Source organism: Gymnodraco acuticeps, unplaced genomic scaffold (genome assembly GCF_902827175.1).
Source record: "Gymnodraco acuticeps unplaced genomic scaffold, fGymAcu1.1, whole genome shotgun sequence".
Classification (NCBI taxonomy): Eukaryota; Metazoa; Chordata; class Actinopteri; order Perciformes; family Bathydraconidae; genus Gymnodraco; species Gymnodraco acuticeps.
The window spans coordinates 1,203,855-1,227,949 of record NW_022989803.1 but is presented as its reverse complement, the minus strand read 5'-3'; the positions used below and the strand labels follow the sequence as shown (position 1 = coordinate 1,227,949).

The 24,095-nt window shown below is 45.6% G+C and overlaps 1 protein-coding gene across 1 annotated transcript in view; it reads right to left on the bottom strand.

Moving 5' to 3' along the window:
• The window catches only part of jag1b (jagged canonical Notch ligand 1b), a 25,903-nt gene extending 1,808 nt beyond the window's left edge, over positions 1-24,095 (bottom strand). Inside the window, exons 1-25 of the mRNA XM_034227064.1 lie at positions 23,741-24,095; positions 23,185-23,490; positions 16,819-16,870; positions 14,070-14,327; positions 13,481-13,541; positions 11,179-11,309; positions 10,962-11,081; positions 9,339-9,452; positions 9,138-9,251; positions 8,941-9,054; positions 8,540-8,586; positions 7,874-8,047; positions 7,317-7,467; positions 6,252-6,416; positions 6,029-6,142; positions 5,779-5,892; positions 5,495-5,608; positions 4,939-5,055; positions 4,265-4,292; positions 3,769-3,854; positions 3,069-3,182; positions 2,873-2,982; positions 1,695-1,934; positions 939-1,070; positions 556-703 (exon numbers count right to left, since the gene is read on the bottom strand). Coding sequence (XP_034082955.1) covers positions 556-703; positions 939-1,070; positions 1,695-1,934; positions 2,873-2,982; positions 3,069-3,182; positions 3,769-3,854; positions 4,265-4,292; positions 4,939-5,055; positions 5,495-5,608; positions 5,779-5,892; positions 6,029-6,142; positions 6,252-6,416; positions 7,317-7,467; positions 7,874-8,047; positions 8,540-8,586; positions 8,941-9,054; positions 9,138-9,251; positions 9,339-9,452; positions 10,962-11,081; positions 11,179-11,309; positions 13,481-13,541; positions 14,070-14,327; positions 16,819-16,870; positions 23,185-23,490; positions 23,741-23,797 — 3,181 coding nt within the window. The 5' untranslated portion in view covers positions 23,798-24,095. The remainder of the gene's footprint in view (positions 1-555; positions 704-938; positions 1,071-1,694; positions 1,935-2,872; positions 2,983-3,068; positions 3,183-3,768; positions 3,855-4,264; positions 4,293-4,938; positions 5,056-5,494; positions 5,609-5,778; positions 5,893-6,028; positions 6,143-6,251; positions 6,417-7,316; positions 7,468-7,873; positions 8,048-8,539; positions 8,587-8,940; positions 9,055-9,137; positions 9,252-9,338; positions 9,453-10,961; positions 11,082-11,178; positions 11,310-13,480; positions 13,542-14,069; positions 14,328-16,818; positions 16,871-23,184; positions 23,491-23,740) is intronic.

Genomic DNA, 24,095 nt, shown 5'->3' with positions numbered 1-24,095 from the left:
AAGAAGACAGGTCAAAGAGATGCCCCAAATATAAAGGGTGAAAGAGTCCCAGTTAAACAATACACAAAAGGTTCTATTGTATTACAATGTCAAGCTTGCTAAATAGTTAGCATGCTTTTGCCAGTGCAACCTGACCTCTGAGCCCTGGACAAGGAAGGAGGCTGCTTCTATTTGGCTGTGGCGGCAGTCTGCTGTCACTGCGTTGATGAATGGTGGACACATGCGGGGGTCTTACTACGAGTCCAGCCAGTCGCAGTGAGCCAATCTAAAACCACGTAGCCAGGCAGCTCTGCTCTTTCCATTCTGACCAAAATATTTTTAAGCTCCCGTACAACTGCCATGAGATGGCAGGACCTGGCCGACCAACTTATGTGGGAGGATTAGGAATTACTTTTCACACGTGCATGACTTTTCTTTGGTACTAGGCATCACTGTCATTTAAGGGCCTTGGCTCTATCTCATCTGATCTTATCATTAAAAAACAGAATGCTCACACACTGAGTGAAAGTCTGGGAAACTCACAGGAAACAGCCAGAGTTTGGAGGCGGTTCTTACTCGTTTTGCTGGGGCTTGGCACGCGCACTTCTATGATGGCGGCGATGATGGTGTTGTTGTTGTTCCCGTTGCCCTTGCTAACCAGGTCGATTATCCTGTCTGTGAGCTCTTTAATAGGACTACGGTCCAACCGATGGTCCTCCATAGCCTAGAAGAGTGAAAAAGAAAGTAACATTTAAAATCTGTGGCTTTAGGTTTATGTTCTATTTTTCATTAATTGTGTTCACCTGACACAAAACAACCCAACCTAAATCCACAAACTATCCCATTAATGCTGCTAAGAATGCACGCTGCAGGCTATAAATCAAAGGGGATTTTTCTGAGCATACATTAATAGAGGCAGGCAGGCATATGGCAGACAGGGAGTGGGAGGAGGTACTTACGATGCAGACGTGGATTTCGTTGCTGGCTGAGAATGAGGGGTCACAGGTTATGGACACAGAATGCTCCAAGGAGAAATTCTTCACCACGTACAGGCGCCTCAGCTGCTTACACACATCCTCCACGGTCAGGCTCTGGACATGGAGAAGAAGTAAAGCAAATGTTACAACACAAATGGAAACAAATACAAGAAGAGAAGAAAGAGCTCGGCCTGCACTTTTGGCAGTGGGGTCAACATGGTGGGGATCCACCTCATTTAAATCAAAGACCACAGGCTCATATGCTTGTCACTGTCTGCTGTCATGCTTGTTAGGCAGCTGGCGAGTGATGATGCTGTGTGGTGACAGAGTCGCCAGTGGTCCTGTTTAGCTCAAATCCATCTGATCCTGAAATTAATCTTGCAGTGCGGTCAGGGTTAAGAGTGGATTGGCATGAAGTCGTGAATGCCTGATTCTCAGGAACTTGGATGCAGTCAACAAAAAGAAAGGGGACAAAAAAGAAAGAAATATCCCCGCATTTTTTCTTCCTGGAGCGAAATTAAATACATGGCCCGATTGTTCAGGAGTCTTAGACGAAAAATCCTTTTGCCAGGAGGGATGGTTGAGCACTTTTGAAAACCTGATCTTTCACAGTTTGCTGCTCCCATTCATGTTATAGAGGTGATGGTGAGGAGGGGGGGGGGGGGGGGGGGGGCTTGAAAAATGACCCCAAAACCCCTACAATTCAATCTCTCCCTCCCTGGTGCCTAGGTAACTCACTTGAGGCATGGTCTCCTTGTTGAAGGTGAAGGTGATGTTGGCGCAGCTGTTGTCCTGGTAACTGGAGCTGGGGTGGCATTCGGTGGGACGCGGGGGAGGGTTGGAGCGCCAGCACTCCCCCAGGCCGACGCAGGGCTTCACAAAGCAGTGGTCCTCCCTGATGGGGACGCAGCTCCGACCGGAGGGACACCCGCCGGGACCTTTGGCCCCTATGTGGCAGGACATAAGGCCACATGACATCTGGAGAGAAACACAGGACAGGGAAACTATGTTAAGACTTTTTCCTTATAATTCAACAAATATAAGGCTATAGGGCTGATGATACTTTTTCTTTAATCCCAGCTAGTGATGTGGCTCTAGAGATTGCAAGGTCTGTAGCAGGAGCGTTGGGATATTAATAGTATTGACGATAATAAAAAAAAAAAATCCAGCACCTCTTTAATAATCTCAGTTTCTTTCTGTTTTTACTTTGTCTCCCTCCCCAAACAGCGAAATTCATTTGCCAAGATATATCGTTGTCGTGGTTTAATCTGTTTACCACTGAATTAATACAAATATATCTAATATCTAAATAAATATTGAACACCAGAGATTAAATCCCAGGTTGGAGTTTACAGTTGTTCCCAGTCACAGATCAAATGGCTCTGTAAAGATACATTTCTCTCCCATTCATGTCAAAGGATACGCTTCTGTAATCCGCTAAAGTGCGGTAAAACCCACACGTCACTGTGTTCCCATATCAGACTATATTTACCATGGAAGTTTGCATCTCACATCCTCAGGTCGTTTTCACCCCATGATGCATTTCTCTCCTGAAGGGAGCAGTGTCAGTGAGGCGCCGTTGTTAATTTGGCAGTTAAATGAGCGTGATAATGATAGCACTACTTCGGGCCTCTACTGTATATCACCCAATCTTCACCCGGTGAGACTTTGGGAGATTCAGAGCTGGCACCTGACACCAGTATTTTCGACACTGCCATTGTGTTTCTTTCAAAACACATGTCATCATCTCTGTACAGAATGTGATATTCCCACGCCAGCTCCACCCTGTGACACAATGTTGTTGTAGGCCCTACCTGAAATCTCTGAAGACAGAAGAGCCTGAGATACATCCACCCACGCAACCATTTATACCAAATACTTCAGTTTTACATTATTTCACATAGGGAGGGACCTACCTTTGTGCACACAACTTTCCCGTTCGAACAGTGGCAGGTGTTGCAGTCTTCGTCCCATCTGCGACCATCGAGGACGACAAGTCCATTAACAGAGCAATGTTTTTTCGTCTCTGTTAAAAAGAATCACAGTATGAGATCTGGGAAGGTGTTTGTGATGTGTGTAATTTGTCATTTATTGTGTCGTGAAGACTTGTACCTTCATGACAGTGGGGTCCCGTCCTGTCCGGGGGACACAGGCAACGATAGCCGTTGATCTCATCCACACAGTTGGAGCCAAAGGCACAGGGAGAGGACTGGCACTCATTAATATCTGTCACAGGAGGGGAAGAGCGAGAGGTAAGAAGTGGCTCTGTTTGGGAATAAAGAGAACAGCCAGACAGCGCACAAATATTAGGTTAAGCAGTCGGCACATCAATCTAATTCCTGGAGGTCATGTGTCATTTGAACAGTGCGTACACATACACGGCAGTTAATAAAAAAAACAAGCAAACATGCTTTAAATCAGTCCTGGACCTTTTTTTTGTTGCCCCATGCAGCTTTATTAAAAAGGCAGCATCATTAGCAGGTATGCAGGAGCTGAGGGCTGGACTTAGCAGAACAAAGGGTTTGCAATGGGAAAGAATGTGGCCATCTGAAAGCCTTTAAGAGGGAAAACAATCTGTGTAATCAGTGTCAGAGAGCATGGCTGATTAGCTGTTGGCCCGCTAAGCCGGTTTCCCCCGGGGACAGCAGCAGAGCCCGGTGGAGCGACACCAAAATGGCTCGGTCTGGCCTGCAGCCCAACGCACAGATAATTGGCCGGCTAGACCTTCCATTTGGAGCGGCTGTGATGGTCCCGGGCCTGCTCTAACTTATTGGGGATCAGGGATGGGTAGGGAAGCCGGGCTAATACTTACTGATCCGGCAGTCTGGACCAGCGAAGCCTGCAGCACACTCGCAGCGGTACCAGTTATCCCCGTCCACACAGGTCCCGCTGTTGTAGCTGCAGAGAGAAAAAAGGAGGCAATGGGGCGTCAGTTTTTAATCTGGATTTGTTTTACAGACTAACATCAATCGACACTCATTTTGCATCAACACATTTCTGGGCTGGAATTTTCTCATCACTCGACTATAATGATCTCTCAAAAGGTAATTGATGCAATCAGACTTTATCTTTGACATGTGCATGTGTTTGGGAGTGAGCTCCAGTGGTATGTGGTTATAAAAAGAGTCCTGACAGGGAGTTCCAGAAACTAAGATAGCTGATTGCTTCCCAGGAATGACAGGGAAGGGTGTATGCCAGTTTCTCAGCGAGAGAGAGAGAGAAAGCCTGCAGGTGAGAATCTACGACGCAGGAGGAGCTCCCTGTTTACATCTGTCTAAATCTACAGGAAATGTTTGGCTTCCACTTACCATGGGTGGGGACTGCAGTCGTTGGTATCTGAGAGAGAGAAAATAGGGAGGGAGAGAGAGACAGAAAGCAGTGAGTGTGTTTGTTTTTTCTCACGTGTGTATGAGCACACATGACAGCTAAAAGCACGTCTGAGCTTGCGTGTTGGGCTGGACTCCGCAGCGCCTGATTACTCTGCCTTATTACCATCGGAGCAAACAATCCACTCTCACACTCAAAAATACATTCTAGCCCCCCCCTTACACCACACACATTCACACCGATATTCCTGCACCGGCTAGTTCTCCCTCCCTTATAAAAGTCTGGGGAATTTATGTTTTAGAGAACATGCGTACGAGGGCAGGGATCCCAGGGAAACGAAGGCTGTAGAACAAGCCGACATGTCACTGTTTGGACAGGAATGCAACAACGAGAGGGGAGAGACTGGTGTGTGTTAGACGAGGAGGGGGAGGAGAGGGGGGAGAAACATCTGTCTCCACTTTCTCCTCTCTTGGCCGGCAGCAGCCAGAGAGAGGAGAGAGATAAAAAAGAAACAAAAAAGGTACAGATCAAGAGGGGATGGGAGTCGGGTTTAATCAGATGCAGGTTTGCCTTGACTAGGTAGCAGGAGGTTTATCATCATTTAATAGCAATAACTGTCCACCTTTGTCCCATCCACACTTTAAAGAGTACTCACTCTGGGTGCACGTGGGACCCTCCCAGCCTTCCTTGCAGACGCAGGCGAACGACTCTCCTGTCACCACGCAGGTTCCTCCATTCTCACACGGGTTGGGAAGGCAACTTGAGTTTTTGGCTGACAGAGAGAGAGAAAGCTGTTTCGTCAGTTTCCTCTTACTTTTAAAAAGATGTTATCAGTGAAATCAGTGATCATGAACCTTAAGAACACACAAATGTCTGATGTTGGTTTGGCTTTTTGTACTGTCGGGTTTCCATTTTCTCTGAGGGAATCTGCATTCCAGGACTTTGAAGTGTATTGTCTGTGCAATCAGGGAATTTTAAGCAGATGTCTGTCAGCACTCACAGGAGAGGGGAGAAATGTACAAGCAAAAGATGGGAGGGAGTGTTGACCGAGTGAAGGGCTAAAAACTGTTTGTGGCCCTTGGGGATCTGACAGATCTGATTAATATTGGAGACAAGATGGAGCTCTCCCACGAAGCAGTCTTACGTGTGTGTGTGTGTGTGTGTGTGTGTGTGTGTGTGAATATGAAAATGTAAACCAAGTGGTGACTCACCTATGTTACATGTGGTACCCTCCCACCCTGGGGAACACTTGCACTGGAACGTGTCGACCTCGTCATGGCAGGTGCCACCGTTGTTACATGTGGCTTCATCGCACTGACTTTCACCTGAGGGGATCATTTACAACCATCGCTTTAGCTGTGCACTCACATCCATTCAGAATAAACACACACGGTATAGAAGATTGAGTAATTACATACAGCCATAAGTACATGCCATGAGCCTGCACAGGCAGACTACACGGGTGTGGAAGAAAGAACAAAAAGAGAGCTCTTACGGGAGTGGCAGGTCTTTCCCTTCCAGCCATTTTTGCATTCGCAAAAGAAATCAGTCACCAGGTCTCGACATGTCCCTCCATTATGACAGGGGTTGGTGCTGCAGTCATCGATGTCTGGTGGAGACATTGGACGGGAGTGTGATTAATGGGCGGCATTTCAAACACTGTTTTTATGTTGAAGCATGGATTGCACGGTCCCATGAAGGAGGTGTGTTTGTGTGGAGGTCACGGCACGAGCAGTACTACTCACTGATCTCGCAGTGGTCGCCCTCCCAACCGTCGCCGCAGATGCACTGGTACACGCTGACTTTGTCGATGCAGGTGCCTCCGTTGCGACATGGGTTACTCTCGCAGTCGTTGATGTCTGAAATAAACAAGACAAATGTGAGATTGTGAGTGTGAGGTCAATCTGATATAGCACAATCTGTGGTGCCTTGTGTTCTGCACTGTGAGTGTGTGGGGTCTGGTCTTACTCTCGTGGCAGTAGGTGCCTCTGAAGCCCTCTTGGCACTCGCAGCTGAACTGGCCCGCGGCCTGGCTCCGGCAGCGCCCGTGAGGTCCACACACATTGGATGAAATGTAGCGCTCCCCTCCCGGCGTGCTGTTAGACGCCACAGACACGGTGCAGCTGTCAATCACTGTGAAGAGAAGAGACAGTAAAACAGCTGACATTCCATGTTTGAACAGAAACTTGTTCCAAATCATAAAATAGGATTTATGTTTTCCAAGTGATAAGAATTTATTTTATTGCTGATATTCACATGAGAGCATCCATCTGATCTGAGCCCATCATAAAAAAGGAGATGAGAGCCAAAAAGTGACAAAGAAAGCAGGAGTGAGCATGAGAGAGGACGAGATTAGGAAATATCTACAAGTACAGGCCTTAAAATCCCCTGAGAAAAATGTATCAGTGAGAATGTGAAAAAAATTAATGACGGGAGAAACAGCCATAAGCTGTTATGCTTTCATAAGCAATTCAGAGTGATCTGTTTCACTCTGCGCTGAAATCCCTTCCTTTCCCCCTGTCTGATCAGGTTAGAGGAACGGGGTGGATTTTCTCCCCTGTAATCACTTCATTCTTGCCAAGAGCAAAGAGAATCTCACCGTCTGGTATCTGACTCCGTGGTTGGTCCACTCAATTACACACATGCACACACAAAAAAGTTGTGCACACTCAATGAGAAAAAAAAAAGGAGAAGTAGCCCACCAAGTCATTACTAAGAACACACACAGTGCTATCAGCCTTTTGCCAGATTTTCAAGGAACTCAAGAGGAGGGGAGAATCATTGGAAAAGCTTTGCTGAGAAGATGGAGGGGGGCTACACAAAAAAAAAAACCTTCTCACCTAGGCCAAAAAACTTGCAATGCTTAAGACTGATGTATAGGTTTTGCGCTCATGGGACATTTTTTGACAAATGCTGAAGACCTGGCCTTAGTCAGCATTTTACTACAGCAGTTTATGCAGATCAACTTACAGAAATGTTCTGGAAGAAGACAAAGCGTGAAAAGGTTGTGGTTACTGCAGGCAGGAGACGTACCTTTACACGTGGTAGTGCGACAGTGGTCTTTGAGGTGGGAGCAGTTCTTGCCCTCGTAGTCCTCGGGGCAGGCGCAGTAGTAGTCTGTGGCCAGGTTGAAGCAGGGCGCTCCGTTCTGACACGGGTTGGGCGAGCAGTAATCGATATCCAGCTATGGCAAAAAGGTATGGAATAGAGAGTGGTGAACCTGATAGCTCACATGGTTTCTGCTACACTGAACAGAGCAAAACCCACAGCATCCTCCCTGCAGGCTGTGCCAGGAAACAACACACGCACAGTGCTTGGAGGAAGGGGAAAAACAAGGCAGAGACATAGGAGCCGTCCTCTGAGTCTGGGCTTCAGCACTGAGGAATGTATCCCGCTGTAGCCAGGAGCAGCTTCAACAAAGCACTCCCTTTTAAAAAAGGAGGATTGTGGAACAACAGCCATTTAAGAGGGTGGGGCAGGAAAACTTTACAACGAACCCAAAGATACAGCAATGCTGGCAGATAGGGGGCCAAGAAGGCTTAAGATGCTAAACGATAGCAGGTATGATAGTGGTGGGAGTTGTGTATTACCTGGCAGAGGTTTCCTGAGAAGCCTGCCAGACACAGGCACTGGAAGCCATTGACTTCGTCCTGACAGCGGCCGCCGTTCAGACACGGCGCGCTCGCACACTCGTCGATGTCCCTCTCACAATGATCGCCGGCGAAGCCAGGGGGGCACGCGCAACGATAGCCGTTAACCAAGTCCTGAGAGAGCAAGAGAGACACAAGGGTTAACCTAATGCAGGCACACACTTGATGAAGTGCTTTGACAGGGTGGGGTGCAAACAATAACTGTTAAACCAGGGAACAAAATGAATAGCTATAGCTGAGAGGGGGGGCCGCGGCAACTTTAGAGGGGACATTATCACAGCTCAGCAATTATTTCAACACATTTTCCTGGCACGGGCGCAACACAATAATGTTTATGGTAATTCTAGCCAGTGTGGTCAAGGACCTTGTGTGTCCCTCCCTTAGAAACCCCTCTGAACCCACTCCCCTCAGATTTGATTTCATAGAGGAATTCCACAACAATTCCACTGTCGGTTTTGGAGAGTACCGTTTACAGCAGCTATTTACGCAACCGCTGTAAATGTCCCTGGTTTTCGACAAAGAAACGCAATAAAGCAAACAAACAAGCTGGCAAACGAAGTAGCGATGCCAGATAAAGCTAATAATGCTTTTTGACCCGAAACGTACCTTGCAAGTTCCCCCATTCTGGCACTGGTCCTTGCAGTCGTTAATGTCTGCACAGGAAAACAAATATGAGGATTAATACTGAACAGCTTGAGAGAATTGTCTGTCTTTGAAAACAAGTCTGTGCTTTATGTCTCCCATGCTAGAGGCCTTTGAAAACATTGTCAGAGCGAGAGAGAGTTGAATAGTGGTGTGCAGAATCCATGCAACACAGAGTATTGAGCAATCCTGCCTGCTGCCAAGTGAAACTGGTCCTGGGATTGTCCCCACAGCATGCACACACAGGGCTTATAACATTATAGCAGACTCATTTAAACTGCAGGAAAAGGCCACACTCCACAGACTAAATCATTAAATAAATAAAAAAGGAGCTGGACAGGTGCATCCGACAGCCTTCAACTCACTGGTGTCGCAGTTCTGCCCCGTCCAACCAGGGACGCACTCGCAGAAGTATCCACCAATCAGGTTGCGGCACGAGTTGGCATTGACACAGGGCTTGCTGTCGCATTCGTTGGCATCTACAGAGGGAGAGAAGGGGTTAGTGGCATTTGCATGTGCAGTTGACAGGCGTGGCGTGGTGGAAGGAGGAAAAGAGGCTCACCTATCAGACACGTCTTCCCCGACCACTGTGAAGGACAGTGACACTTGAAACCGTTCACTTGATCCTGGCACGTTCCCGCGTGATTGCAGGGGTTTGGAGAGCAGTCGTCAACATCTAAAAAGAGGAAATCACTTGTGGTTATTCAACGTGATTTTATGAGGGTACTGACATTTAATGGCTGCAGATTGAGTGGAATCTTACTGGTGGTGCAGGAGGGGCCGCTCCAGCCTGGTGCACACTGACATTCGTAGCCTTGACTGGTTTCTGAACAGCTCCCTCCGTTAGAGCATGGATTGGATAGACAGGCATGTTCCGCTAGAAAGAGAAACATTTTTTAAATCACTCCTGTCAATCACTTCAAAAAAATAGAAAATCCACTATTTGATATATGTGTGATTTGATCCTTTTTGGCCGATAAGCTGATATTTAAATTGATGTTTTTCTGATGTTGTAGCTGCCATGAAACTAATTCACTCTGACATCATATGGTGTACTATATTCAAAAGAAAAATAAATCAGATGCAAATATCCATTCAGCTTCTGACTCTCATTCCTGGAAAACTGCACGCCTCTGCCCGCTGTCAGCAGAACACACCCAGGGGTCGACTTCCCTCACCCATCACCTAACTCCTTGCCTCCCCCCTGGCCCAAAAGCGCGCTCAAAATCCCTCCCATCTCACTCTCATTACCCGCCCGGCAGAACACACCACCAGGAAATCATCTTTCATGCTAAGTTGACCCGACCAACGCACCGTGACTTCCCTCTGACTCCCCGCCATTCTTCTTCTGAGAAGGGGCACAAGATGAGAGAGTGGCGGGAGGGGGCGCGGGAGAGAGGGGGGGGAGGATCTGCCCCTGGAGTTTCTCCTTTATGGACGAGTTAAGGATGAGTGGGTCCCAAATGAATCAAAAATGAATGATTCACTCTGAGAATAACTAGGCAGTTGGAGGTGATCAGTGGTATGCCGTGGGGAGGGGTGAGGATGCGGCCCTGCACCCGGGGGCTTCTATGTTACAATAGGCTGACGTATCCCCTGCTCTGAGGACCTCCTGTTACGAAGGGCACGGTTTCCTGACATCTCCGCAGTTAAGCTGTCAGCACCCCGCGAGGCTCAGATTTAATGAGGAAAAACCATCATCTCCATGGTAAGTGTTTGCAGCAGCTGAACCTTAGCACCACACCCATCTGTCTGGAGGGCCTGAGGAGCGGGGGATGACCGGCCCCTGAAGATCAAACCGGTGGATTACCTGACTTGGGGGCCACTCATGCTGGAGTGGAAACAAGATTATTGCCGAGTTACCACCTCCTCTGATTACAAACTCAAGGCACCTCTGACCTTTTGTCTGCAAGCTAAGAAAGCCCAGAACCTACCCACTTACTCTAACTGCAAGCATAAGGATGAGACCCCATGAGATTCAATCTTCTATTTAAACTTGGGTTGCACAAGTATATCGTTTGATAAGCAACACCGAAAATAAGGGGGTTTAGGTGAATCTTGGAGTCTGTATTTTGGCAAAAAACTGATAAACAATGAAAACTCTAAGCGGCGGAGGACAGGACATTCTGACTTCTAGCCTTTGAGTCCACTTACCAACCTCTACAAAGATTGGTTCCTAAATGTCCCACAATGCAACTTTGGAGCATCTTTTTATCAGATTCTCCATGATGACATTGTTGTCCTAATTGTCCTAATTCTCCTAATGGAGCTCTCTCTCTCTCTCTCTCTCATTACGAGAGACAAGTAAACAGGGTGAGTTTTCTAGTCTCTTAAAAAGCTACTTCCAAAGCTTGCTAGCAATAAAAAGACTCAAATTGACACTCACCTCTCTCACAGTTTGCCCCAGAGTAGCCTTCAGCACAGGTACACTGGTACTTGTCAGGCCCTGTGTTGATACACGTCCCTCCATTCATACATGGCTGGTGAGTGCCACAATAGTTCAGATCTGAAAAGGGAGAGGTTACCACACCTTTAGTTTGTTTTTACACAACACAAGCTGCTCTTACGGTGACCTGCAACTGAAATTATAGATGGGAATTAACCTTTATCGCAAAGGTGGCCGCCCCAGTTGGTGTCGCACAGGCACTGCCACGGCTCTACACAGGTGCCGTGTACACAGCCGGGGTGGGGGATGCACTTGTCACAGTACTGGCCCTGCCAGCCATACAGACACCTGCAAGACACAGAGTCATTTCATTAGCCTCAGAAGTGTGAAATTAAGTAAAACAAAAACATAAGCACATACAGACACACACGCCAGAAGAAAAAACATGCAGAACATTCAGGAAAATTCACAACAATCACAGTGAGGTCAAATAATCTCTTATGGTGTCTGAAAATATGAATAGCTTATTGTTCTGTTTATTTAAAATGACTCAAAGCAATACAGTAATAATCTGAATGTAATGAACACCACAATAGTGGATGCAACATGGCGCTGCACAAATGAAACAAACCAAGGGCCACTATGCTTGCCCTCACAACAACTGTGCTGTGTCTTAATAGACCACAAATACACCCCAAGTAGCAGGGTGTTTATGCAACAGCTTTTAAACAATACTTGGGGACAAGAAAACAGAAGAGCATTTATAATTTTACCAAACAGAAAGAAAAAATACTAAATTACAGTTCCAATGGGACCTGTAGCACAGCTAACATTAGCATGCGGCCAGACGCTCCCTTTAACAACACCCTGCCTGTGGCTTGGCAGTAGAGACAGAGAGGAGTGTTCGGCTGCTTTCGCTGCTGCTCATCCTGGTTCCCATGAGTCAGGAGTCAGGCTCGTGCCCCAAGGCCGAGGAGGGGGGGCTCAGCCTTCTGACCACTGAAATGTCCAGGTCCATAATTACACTGATAACGCTGCCCTTTTCTTCCTGGGCTCCATAATTAAGAAGGCAATCCAGCCTGACTGATAAGTGTCTTTTTTAAAAGGTGGCGATACAATTGCTGCTGTGGAGCCTAGCGACAGGAAACCTTGTCCCTCTGGGGGGAGCGGCGCGCTGATTAGCCCGAGAAACGGACAGACTGTAAAAATAAACGCGGTGGTTAAGTAAACCTCGGCCTGTGATTAAAGGGGCTATTCTTAAAAGTGTGCTAATCCTCTCCATGAGAAGCAGAGCAGGATTCCCCAGCAGGATCCCAAATCATTTACAGTTATTACGCAGACAAAATACTGGGGAGTGACATTACATTGTCTCGCTCTGCTGACGCATATAACTGTTTTAAGTCCTGACATGAAAACAGAGTGTTGTTGCTGTGCAGTTAATGATTTTCAAGCCATGAATCTTAGTCCACAGGTGCACTGTGTCAAATCTGAGGTATCAATAAATACACCAGACTAAATTAAGTTCCCATGGAGCGTAATTAGCAGTGGCACCACTGACATCAACTTAGCGACAAGGTGACTGCCATCGCCTGCAGCTCATGTTGTTGTGTTCAGCTTTTGTTTAACGCTGTGCAGCAGCGTAACGATGGGAAACTGCTCACTGACTACAACAGTAGAAGAGCTTGCTTGGAGAGTTTTTTGGCACGCGGAATATAAACAGAGTTAAACCCAGAGCTTTAAATATAGCCACACCTGTGCAGAGACTAAAGGAATTCAACTCTCTTGTTCTGCCGGTGGCCACACAAGCATTTACAAGAAACATAATGATGTCAAAAGCTTGGGAAAAACAACATCACTGCTCGCACAATGCGATCAAACCTGATCGTCCTTGTGCTTGATTTATGGCCAAATCAGACAACTAAGAAATCAGCCAATGCCTGAACTGTGGGAAGAATTAGGGCAGAGCAGGGCCTCCGCCAGGATGAGATACAACTGCACACAATGCCCCAGCTCTGATATCCATCTGCGCCGGGTTTTTCCTCTGGCTGTGTGCATAAACAGCATTACGAAAGCCATTAGCTACACAAACAATACACTTTAACGCTCATCCGAACGTTACATGCGATTTGCCTGATAACACTCGCCTCATTAGAGGGAAACACATTACATTTCCAACATGGAGACTTGGCAGTTGAGCCTCTCCCTTTTCTCTGACTGGCAGCTCCGGTCCAAAGCTCCACGAAAGATTTACAAGCAGCTCAGCCAGCATCTCTGTTAAAGCCCTGGTACTGATAGTCTCTTGGCTAGAAAACGGAGCACGTACAGGGAAATATCCATGCCATGACTGAACTGGTGCTTGGACACAATCCCTACACATCGGATTGATCCACACCACAGGCCTCTGGCAGCGGCCTCCGTAAGAAGTCAAATCAACCGTGTTTTACATTTTATACAGTACATAAGCAATAAATCCTTGATAACAGACTAATAAATCATACAAAATGGCCTTTGTCACTTACTTGCATCCACCTGGCTCCTTACATGATCCATGTTCAGTGCTGCAGCCTTGTCGACATATAGCTAGAGGAGGAAGAAGGAAAACAAAAAAAAAGTACTGCCTGGTAACTAGGTTCAAATTTAGCTCCATTTGAAAAGCACATATAAATTATAGCCGTAAATTATTTAATTACTACCCTCTATCACATTTCAACATGAGAACACATATTGCTGTCGACAAACAACGAGGCATGCTCTGCCATGTAACACAGTAAAATATTTATTGAGGAATAGACTGCAGTCCAGGCTGATTTCCTAGGGATAGAAGTTTATTCCTGGTCATACGGGCAATGAAAAGCTTTATTTGATTGGAAGAGGAAAGAGAAATTATGTGAGAGTTCAGAAACAAAGGCTTCCATTCAATGCAAACCACACAGCAGACAGTGTATCGGCATGATTCACAGATTACAGTCTGGCTGATAGTTTAAGAAGACCCATTCAGAGTCATAAATACCAATCTGACTGTCTCGAGCTGCTGGTCTGATCAGCATTTCCATTTTGAAGTGATGTCACCCACCCATCTCATCATGCTGACATTTCATCACTTCTTACCTGTGTTGCAGTCAAGTCCGGACCAGCCTTCCAGACATGTCTTATTTCCATTGTAGTCGCATGTGTAATGCCCGAAGAACTCATCCCTCGGCCGACAGAACTTGTTGCAGCCGAAGCCATAGTAGTGCTCGTCACAGCTGACCCGGATCTGGTACTCAAACTGGGCCACACGGTCGTTGTGAGTCAGCTTTTGCCAATGCGGGCTGGGGTTGATCATGCCTGAATGAGAGGCTTTCTCTATCAACTTCCCATCTGCACCTAAAACATCCATTGAGACATGATTAGCATAACAGAATTAAATGCTTTCCTCAGCTATGTTAATAGTCATCAAATGTTTGAGCCAGGGACAGGATAGTGGAATGCAGCATTCTACTTTATGCATTTGGGAGTTGCAATGTTATGCGTGATCATACAGTGGGAAGTGGGAACCCAAAATTGCAGAAGATCTCCGAGATAGCAGATTATATGCAATTAAACCAACTATGTGTGCTGGAGAGGAAGAAAAGTAAAAGGAGGAAATACAGAAAAAAGGGAAAGGCTGCCTGTAATGAGCACTCTTAACTGCTTTTTTCTCACGCTCCCTCTCCAACTCTCCCTGGTTGGGTTTCTGATTCTCAGGTTTACAGCTTGAGGATATTACTGGTCTCAGATGCTGTCCTCTGCATCGGCTCAGGCTAAGACAGAACCGCAGCCGCCATAAATTACAGCGCGAGGACACCGATGCCACAGTCACTGCTGGGACGCCTGCCAGAGTGCCATCAGCACTTTTCGCCCCCATCACATTCATTCGTGTACTCAACAGCAGTCAAAAAGGACTTGAGTCAACTCTTTTTTTACACTCTTAAAAGTATCCAGCTAAACTTCAAACAGGAAGCAAAGGCCCAGGTTATGTTGTGCAACAACCAAAGGCGACTTAAAAAACACACAGACCTGACCCAGAAAGAGACTTATTTTCCTGTCAAACATGAGGAGGTCACGGCCCTGTCAAACGGGCAAGGACTGACCTGAGAGCCCAGGGCTGTAATGAGCCTCACACGCCGAGTAAACACACTCAAACTGAGCAAACATGCTTAGCCTAGACTCCAGACACTACACTGTACACATACATACAAGACCTGCGCCTTAACACCTCTCATTCACTCACACAGGGAGCACTCGCTACTATATATATCTAAATATTCCACCTGGGACTGGGAGAGAATGAAAAATATGTCAAAGTCGTTATTTACTGCCCTCACATGAGCAGAGGTGGCTGACCGCCGGGTGAGTCGCTTCTCTGTGTAGTATGATGCAATGCAGTGGGGGACGGTTCGCTGTCATTTATTTACTGTGCTGTGGTGTGTATCAGGGGCATACTGGAATCACATTGCCCAGTAACATTTCACAGTGGTCTGGAATCCAGAGCTCAGCTGTGAGGCATTTCTCTACCGAGTGCTGACCTGCAGTGTCAGGAGTCACACATCCTTACTACCTGCTGCCTGGCTCGGAGCTAAACATAAATCAGCCGCTCTTTATAAAGCTTAGAGCGGTCGTGTTTGAGCATCATATTCAATTTAATATCGAGAAAATCTAAATATTTAAGCTGTAAAAAGGGGACTTATTTTCTCACACACTGGATATAAAGTCATAGAAAAGTAATCTGGACAAAAAGGGAAACAAAGAAAAATGTACATAACTTTAAAACTTAAATGAAACTATTAACTGTGTTTATGAATCAGTCTGCATTCAAACATCAGTTAGGATGGTCACAACATATGAAGCTATCGGAGCTGCGAGCTAGCCCAGTGGAGCTCAGAGGGGCTTAACCAGCATTGACTGTGTACATTCAGAGGGCTTTTCACACCAATGCCCTAATAGCTCTCTGGGGAGCGGCAAATACAGCAGAAAAGACCGAAACCTTGTTGACCTCGAACGGACCTGCATAAACAAGCATGGGAGAGGGCCCTCCCTCAGCTGGGATCACTGCGCTGTCGCCAATCTGACCGCTAACCAGCAGGAATCCCAGCACAGTTAACGACAGAAAACCAAACCTGCCATCCAGAATTTGGATTCAGCATGTTAACACCACGTCAGTTCATGGGAAGAACACCCACGGTGTTCGAGTACTACACTGTAAAGTCTTCCGCTGTGAGCTCAGCATGCAACCCAGGTAAGGTAACTTTAACCTACAAGGCAGGATAACTCTGAGGCCTTGCCCCCCGCCCCCACGCATTGTGACTGTAGGCTAGTCCCAGCGCCGTGCTGGGCGGCCGGATGAACTCTGTGTTTCACGCCTCAGTGACAGTGAGACTGTGTGACCCCGACCCTGGCTGGCAGCACCTGCCATCAGTCATCGGCCAAATGAAAACATTTTCATAGGGGGTTAGCGTGGCCCCCTCTGTTCTCCTCCCCTCCTCTACCTCGCCACACTTGCTTCTCTCTGTCTGCACCCCCACCTCACTACCCCCGGTTTGCCCGGTCCCCACTTCTTCTTCTTCTTCTTCTTCTTCCTCCTCCTCTTCCTCTTCCCCCTCGCTTCCCTGTCCTGCTCTCCCGCCTTACAGGCAGCTGTCAACACACTGTCCTAACACAGACACACACGAACACCCAGTGGACCATGTGGAAGAGGCCAGGGGGTTCAGGAAGAATAAACTTCCTTCTCCGACCTTCAACACGACTACTCCCAGACGTTGCCATGAGGGTAGCGGGGGGAAGACAGAAAAAAGAGGGGAAGGCAAGATGGAGATGCCAGACAAGGACAAATACTCACCACCGGTTTCATTTTTGAAGTCCAAGGCTTCCACTATCAAAGTGTAGGACCTCTGGAAGACAAAAGGGAGAAACAAGGAGTGTTAGCCAAGAGCAGGATCATAAAGCAATCATTGTATTATGAATGAGTATAAACATTCCCCTTTAAAGATAAAGTGATAATTATGTCAGACGGGTATTGTGAAGAGAGCCACAGAACAGTGTAGAGCCTTTACCACCAATTTACTTTTCCAAGTTTCTAACGACCTCACCAGCCTTGCTAATGAAGCTTACTTCTCCCTCTCGTTGAGTTAGCTTACAACAGGACCCAGGACAGAAGCAAACTGCTAACTATTAGCTTATCACAATGGTCCTGTTGATCTGATTAAGAGAGGATAAGCTGGCGGTGGTGCAGAGGTCTCTGCATCTTAACGATTAGGATGAGACAAATGGGCAGTGGGGTCTGGTTGAACTGGACATCCACCCAGCAGGAGGGTGCGTCTGTCTGATGCACTTGAAACCAGCCAGATATAACAGCGCTGAACTGGACCAATTACTATTATAAGTCAAAATAAAAAAGGGGATAAAATGGTACATTGGAAATGATAAAATTGCTCCCAATAGAAACAGGATTTCACATTTTTATAGTCAGTTGATGATGTCCAAGTCAGTTCTGTTTTATAAAACTATAGTGACCTGTGCAATGACTGGTGTAAAAAATAAATAAATCAAGTCTAAAGTGCTAAAGCAAACTGTTGTCTGCGAGAATTAAGTCAAGAATTAATTGACATAAAAGTGTTTGGGACTGATGGTGAGGAGGACAGGCACCGAGAGAGAGACCGAATGAGTGCTACACTCTGCAGGGCCTGTCTTGATTTCAGCACTCCCGAAAACGCTTTGTCCGATTCAGGGTCGGTAGCGCTCACACCAATATCAGCTTACACATTCGCGCTGCCCTGTGCCACAGTCTTGAGAGAGTGAACAATGTGCCTGTGAACGCGCATGACAGAGTCAGAGAGAAAGTATGCGATTGTGAGAAAGTGTAATCCACTTAAGTGCTCAAGCATCCACTAGAAAACACCTACTTGTTATATTCACACACATGCTTGCCCCCAGCAGCGCTGCCTGAAGGCATTTCAGAAATTCTGCATTGCTACTATGGCCTTCTTTGCTGCAGTGACTTCATGGTAAACAAACCTTTGCTCGAAGGAAACCCCCTTTTCACTTTCCAAAGGGAGAAAAAAATAACAAGGTATGACTCACTTCTGGACCGATTTCCATGGCTTTACCTCGTTTTGTAAGCCATTCAACTTTCAATCTTACCAGGAGACATTTGTCTGATCATGTGCCAGAGTTTCACTGCAATCAGAAGGGCAGCTATTATTTGAAATGCAGTGCTCATCAGCAACGCAGACTTTACGGTATATCCTGACTCACAATTGGCTGCAATCACTTGACACAGAACTCAAGTGAGTGAGTCAGAGGCAGCGTTTCTGCCAGGGGGGCGTCTTGCCGTCATTTAACAAAAAAATAAAATAATTCGAGGGAAGATCGAGAGTTTTTATCGCTTGAAATGACGAAAAGGAAAAAGGACGCCGTCTGTATAACTGTACTTAAGGTACTTGCACTCCCACCTGCATGTCCACCTAAATCTTTGAATTAATTGAGGATGGCAAAAATGTATTTGAGAAAGCTACCCAAAACAAATCCCACATATGACGCATTGGGCGCATTGTGAGTTCATCCTTCGAACGGGAACTGAAATGCATCACAACGACACTGAACTGTCTGAAGTATATTGCCTGACACCTCAACCTTTTAATATTAGTCATTATTGCAACATTGAATTGGGGTGGTTGTGACTAACATGAGAAGTAGGAGAAGTGTTACAAAACTTGACTAGAATTTGTAATCTACTAAATCCCTTCAGTGAAACTTCAGTAACCTCTCAAACAATGCAAGCATATTTGATCAACATGTTATCAGTTTACAGGCATTAGGAACAATGTATCCCTGCCAACTGAAAAGTAAAACAAGCCTGATTCACCTGCTACACAAAGAAACTTCACATTCTGACGGGTGGAAGTCAAATAAATTAAATCACTTTGTGGTGAACTGCTGTCAAGAGGCACACATTTTAATGGGTTATTGGCTGATTCCTTTACAGAGCAGTCCAACAACATAACACACCCAAAAACTGCATGATTTGGAGTTGTCTCAACATGGAAGCTGTTGCAACATCATCATCATCAACACACACTGATGACGTGTTAGTACCACAATAACATGATTGACAACCCAATCAAATTAAAACCCTATAACCCTGTGGCATTAGATAACAATGTTTTCAATTATCTTATTGTCTTTGGTGTTCGCATTAAGTAAACTACATCTGAACATCCACAGGCGTATCAATGAAACAATAATGTTTTAGTGGATTGATCTAACAAGTAGCATTGCCATTATTGAGATATTTGGTTCCAGACCAAATAACAGTGAGATACTGCCAACTTGTCATTCACTAACACTCCATAACTTCTCGGCGGTTATCAGCTTTGAACTGTCTGCCACTGCCAGGTTCACTTTTCCCAGGCTCCCAGCTGACTCACAATTTCTCTTTGAACTACAGAGCGCGCGAGCACACACACACACACACACACACACACACACACACACACACACACACACACACACACACACACAAATGTCCAAGTGCAATAAGTGCGGCCATATGTCTTCTTGTCTTTCCTGGACAAGCAGGTACTGTCCAACAGACAAGTAACATAAGCGATAAAGATCACTCCAGTTTGAAACACAATGACTTGCCAAAGAACACTACTGGATCCTCTCAGTAGGGGAATATTCCCAATACACACACACTGGCCTCTCATCCTGCCCTACAATGAAAATGGAGCCATTTGATGAACCATTGCAAGGTAATCCAACAAAATACAAAGTGAGGCATGGCTCACGGAAAAACAGGCATAAACCAAAGGTCTAAAAAAAAGAAAAAGGCATGGCACAACAGATTAGACTGGTCTGAGCCTACACTCAGCACACAGGAAATGTCAACAGTCCAGTCAAAGGGATGTTAACCTTCTGTATCAGTTTCCCTGAGTCAATCACTTCAATAGTATCAGACTGAGATCTAACCAATGACTTGGGACTGCTAGGTAACACACCCTTGTTTGACATAAAACCCAGTCATGAAAAGACAACTCAATCATAATCACATTCAAAGCCATGAATGCATTGTTTTGCCAAAAGATTTTCATCAAAACAAGAGTTGCAGAGAGATCATACAATCAACAGCTTATTAAATAACCTGTAGAGGTTCGTTAACCCCGGGAACACGATACAACCTCACCCAGAGGAAAGAATCTCAACTTTTGCCAACTGAAACAGACGCAAACAGATTTTGGATCTCTCACAATGCGAACAAGATCCAAACCAATGAACCCTAGGAATAAAAGTCAATATAAAGCATTTAACTAAACAAACAGCCAGTCATCCATCTTTTGCAATGGTCACTGGCCATTAATGGAAACAAAAACAAGGCACAGGTAAACTCCAATTAAAAAAAGGCATTTTCATTGGATGTCACGCTCCCATACAGCGTGAAACAACTTCGATAAGCAGCAAAGCTTCAGAGGGCATTATGTAACTTCACACTCACACAATACTGCAAGTTCACTGAGAAAGTCCTTAAAGTGAAAGATGGGGTTAGGTAGGAGGGAGAAAAAAAAAAAAAGGAGAAAGAACACGTTTCTCTTCCCTCTTTCACTTGAGTAATTTGCACTTAACTGCCACATCAGAGCAGACTATATAAAACAAACATGTCATTACCCAAAAAGCAGCCGGCAGCGCTTACCCTCCAGACTGTGCTGACTATTGTTCTGAGACTCACCTCTTCCCAGTTCTCAGATGGCTCCGGCTTGTCAACAAATCAATCACAGTGATGCATGTATGTCTCAGTTCTGACAAAAGATGTCACATCATGAAAGATGAAGGAAAAATGAGCTATTCAATTAGGGGAATAATTAAATCAAATTTGAGCAGAATGCGGGGTGCCAGATCAACTAGGGCTTGAGATGTAAGGCAAGATATTACTTACATTAGAGTGTAAGAATATACACTATAGTTGGGACGTGAGCAAATAAGTGCTAATACAAGTTCAGTCTAACTTATGTCTTCCATTCTTGTATAGGTGCAACATGGGCAAATCTGCTGAGGTGGCCACAGTTTGCTCCGAGAGCAAACTTCATCACTGCTGAGTCTACTACATCTGCTTCCTGTTGCTTGCCCTGCACTGGCATTACAGCTGCACTGCCTCTATTATGCTCTATAATCCTCACTGTAGTCACTGAGGGCACACCATTGTCCCTGCTTGATACACTGTGAGGGACCTCACTTCTCTGTGGAATAAAAGCACAGAGCAGACATTGGCGAATCCATACAGGGCACGGCACTCATACAGATGCCTGGCTCTACCTGATCTAAGCACATGTGTGTAGCCTCATTAAGTGCAGCAGTTACTGTGGGTGGCAAGGTTAAAGGGATGAAATGCCTGGGGTCCAACAGAGCGTGACTTAAACAAAGCCCTTGGCCTGGACAAGAGGCCAACTTCATGCAGCTCACAAGAGAGGATGAAGGGGGGGAAAAAGCTTCATGAACTCGGAGTACCTAACAACCCAATTGCACCACACTGCCATCTGTCCACAACAGCCAATCAACTGATGAAAAGGACAAAGAGTGATATCATACCTAACCTGACAATTGTTAATGTGCAGTGAAGTAAAGCACTTGAAGTGAAGGATGAGAGAATCTAACGAGCTGCTCTGTTCTTTTCCAAATCTCAACCTAGCTGCTCCAAAAACAGTTTTCTCCAATAGAGTTGAATACAATTAATGTATATAGACACAACATTTCTTAAATGATACATTGACTACACCACATAATCATTTTCTACCTAAATCAATGGATTTATGACTTTAATGACAAGGACATCAGCCATAAGGTCTAAGACATGTAGGCCATAGTTTACTTTTTATCACTAATATATAAAAAATAAATGAGCAAAGCAAGCAGAGTGCTTAAATATGAAATGGCACAGGTTCCATTTCAATGTCAACAAGTGCCGTTTTCAAAAGGAAAGGGTTTATAACCAGTAAGATGAAACTAATCTGGAACTGAGGGTTCTTGCCAAGTTAGTAATGCCATGGCGTGAACATAAACAGAAACCTCTGTCTTTTAAAAAAGGTGCGAGGCGCCAGTGTCTAAGTGGAGAGCAAATAAAAAATACAGACCATATCAAATGGCATGCTACCCATTGTTGAACTGGCTTTAACATCATAAGGAAAACACACAAATCTCAATGATCCATTCTACCCCAAAGGTAACACACTTGTACAAATGTTGTACTCAAAAGTATTTCACATGAGATTTTCCAGTTCTATCACTTATCTGTGCCGTGTGAGGCCATCACCGCTTGAAATGACAAGAACTTCCATCAAGATTGTGGTAAAAATAGCCTTGATGTAATTGGACACACACATACCAGTGGACTGTGCCTTTCACCCATCAGGCACAGAGAAGGAGTTTGCGGGCCAAGCTGTGGGGCCAGTCAGTCTGTGAACAGTCCTACTTTTTTCACTACATCGAAATGTGCTCCAGCATGGCAAATCATATCTTGCAGAGCTACAACTCTCCCACAGGCCTGTCAGGCCCATTTATTTACTCTATGAAGAAGAGCTGACACTTGAGGAAACCAGAAAGTGGGCTTTCACTCTGGAGTTACTGAACTGTGCAACATGAGCAGCTGCCAGGGAATTCTGGGAGAATGCAGCTAACCCACCTTTATACCTCAACTTTTTACTTGTTGAACTCAAGCCAGACAAGTAAAAAAAACATTTACGAGGAACATTTCAAGAATACATTGTACAAAGAAGAATCCTACCACATCCATGGTGGAGGCAATAAACTAAAATAGATTATCTTGAAAGATTTGATGGTTTTTAACTTTGGGTCATAATTAGACCATATATTTTAGAATTCCCCATGGATTGTGACCACTTTAGGTTTTATGATGATTCAACAAGCAAAGTTCTTTAAACACCATAACACAGACAGGCCTAGGCCAAATTGCGAAAAATGCACCTGGTTAATTGGCGCAGATAATGAGGAGACCAGGGGGGTCTTTCCTCAAAAGGATAATTCACAGAGAGCTAACTACCAAAGAAATCCACTTTTCGGGAGAGTGAGAATGAGTGACGGACAGTAATTGCACATAACTGCCCTGCAAACAAACATGTTCTCTCCAAGAAGAAGAGATGGGAGAGAAAGAAGCTCATCAGGACATTCAGAAATGTTTTTAAAGTCTCCAACTCACCGGCCAGGCAAAACTGAAGGCCAAAACAATCCTCGATTTGTCATTCCTGACAGAACTCTTGAAAGAAAAGGTATTTCCTCCGAGGACAGGCGTAGATCCCATTCCGAAGCTGCAGGGCCCTGCAACAGAAACTCTGGACTGGTATTCCTTCAGGCAAACTCTGAAAAACGTATTGCACTGGTCCCGTGTGCATTTTCTATCCGCCGTGGTCCGTGTGCCATCACAACACATGCCGTTCAGCAGCTCTCCGTTTGCATTGTGCATCGATAAGATTTGCAACTCGAATTGTCCCGATCCCTCTGACACCTGTTGAGGACAGAAGAGTGAGTGCAATGGAAAACGTTGACCCCATTATTTAAAAAAACAAATTGTGATTCAAAACGGGACGTTCTGCCGATAGTTACCAGACATTATTTGCACTTGCAGCAAGCTAACTTTGCATGTGGCATGTAATGTTAGCATAGCCGTGTGCATAAAAAAGCGACAATCAAAATGTATGCAAACAGCTGAACTGAGTGACCCTTCCCGCTGTTTTACCCTGAAGAAGTCCACATACCTTGGCCAGAAAGCAGAGTAAAAACGCAGCAACGACTGAGCCCCGTCTCAAAATCATGCCTCCGGACTGCTGTTTGCACTCGCTCGTTAGTTGTCGTCTGGCCGACACACGGCACCAGAGCTCTCCTCTGGTTTAAACATGCACGAGTGGGAAACAACACTTTGGTCAGCGGAGCACAGGTTCCCGGTTCATAGAAGACCTCTTCCTCGTATGTCCCTGAACCACTCCGTGAGTCTACTCTTCTTCGTTATCCGACACTTTGCCCCTGTTGTTGAAGAAAGTTTTACACAGTGGCCATGCGGCAGCGAGCCCACTGCTGACTGACTGACTGACTTACTGACTGCTGGCCCGAGCT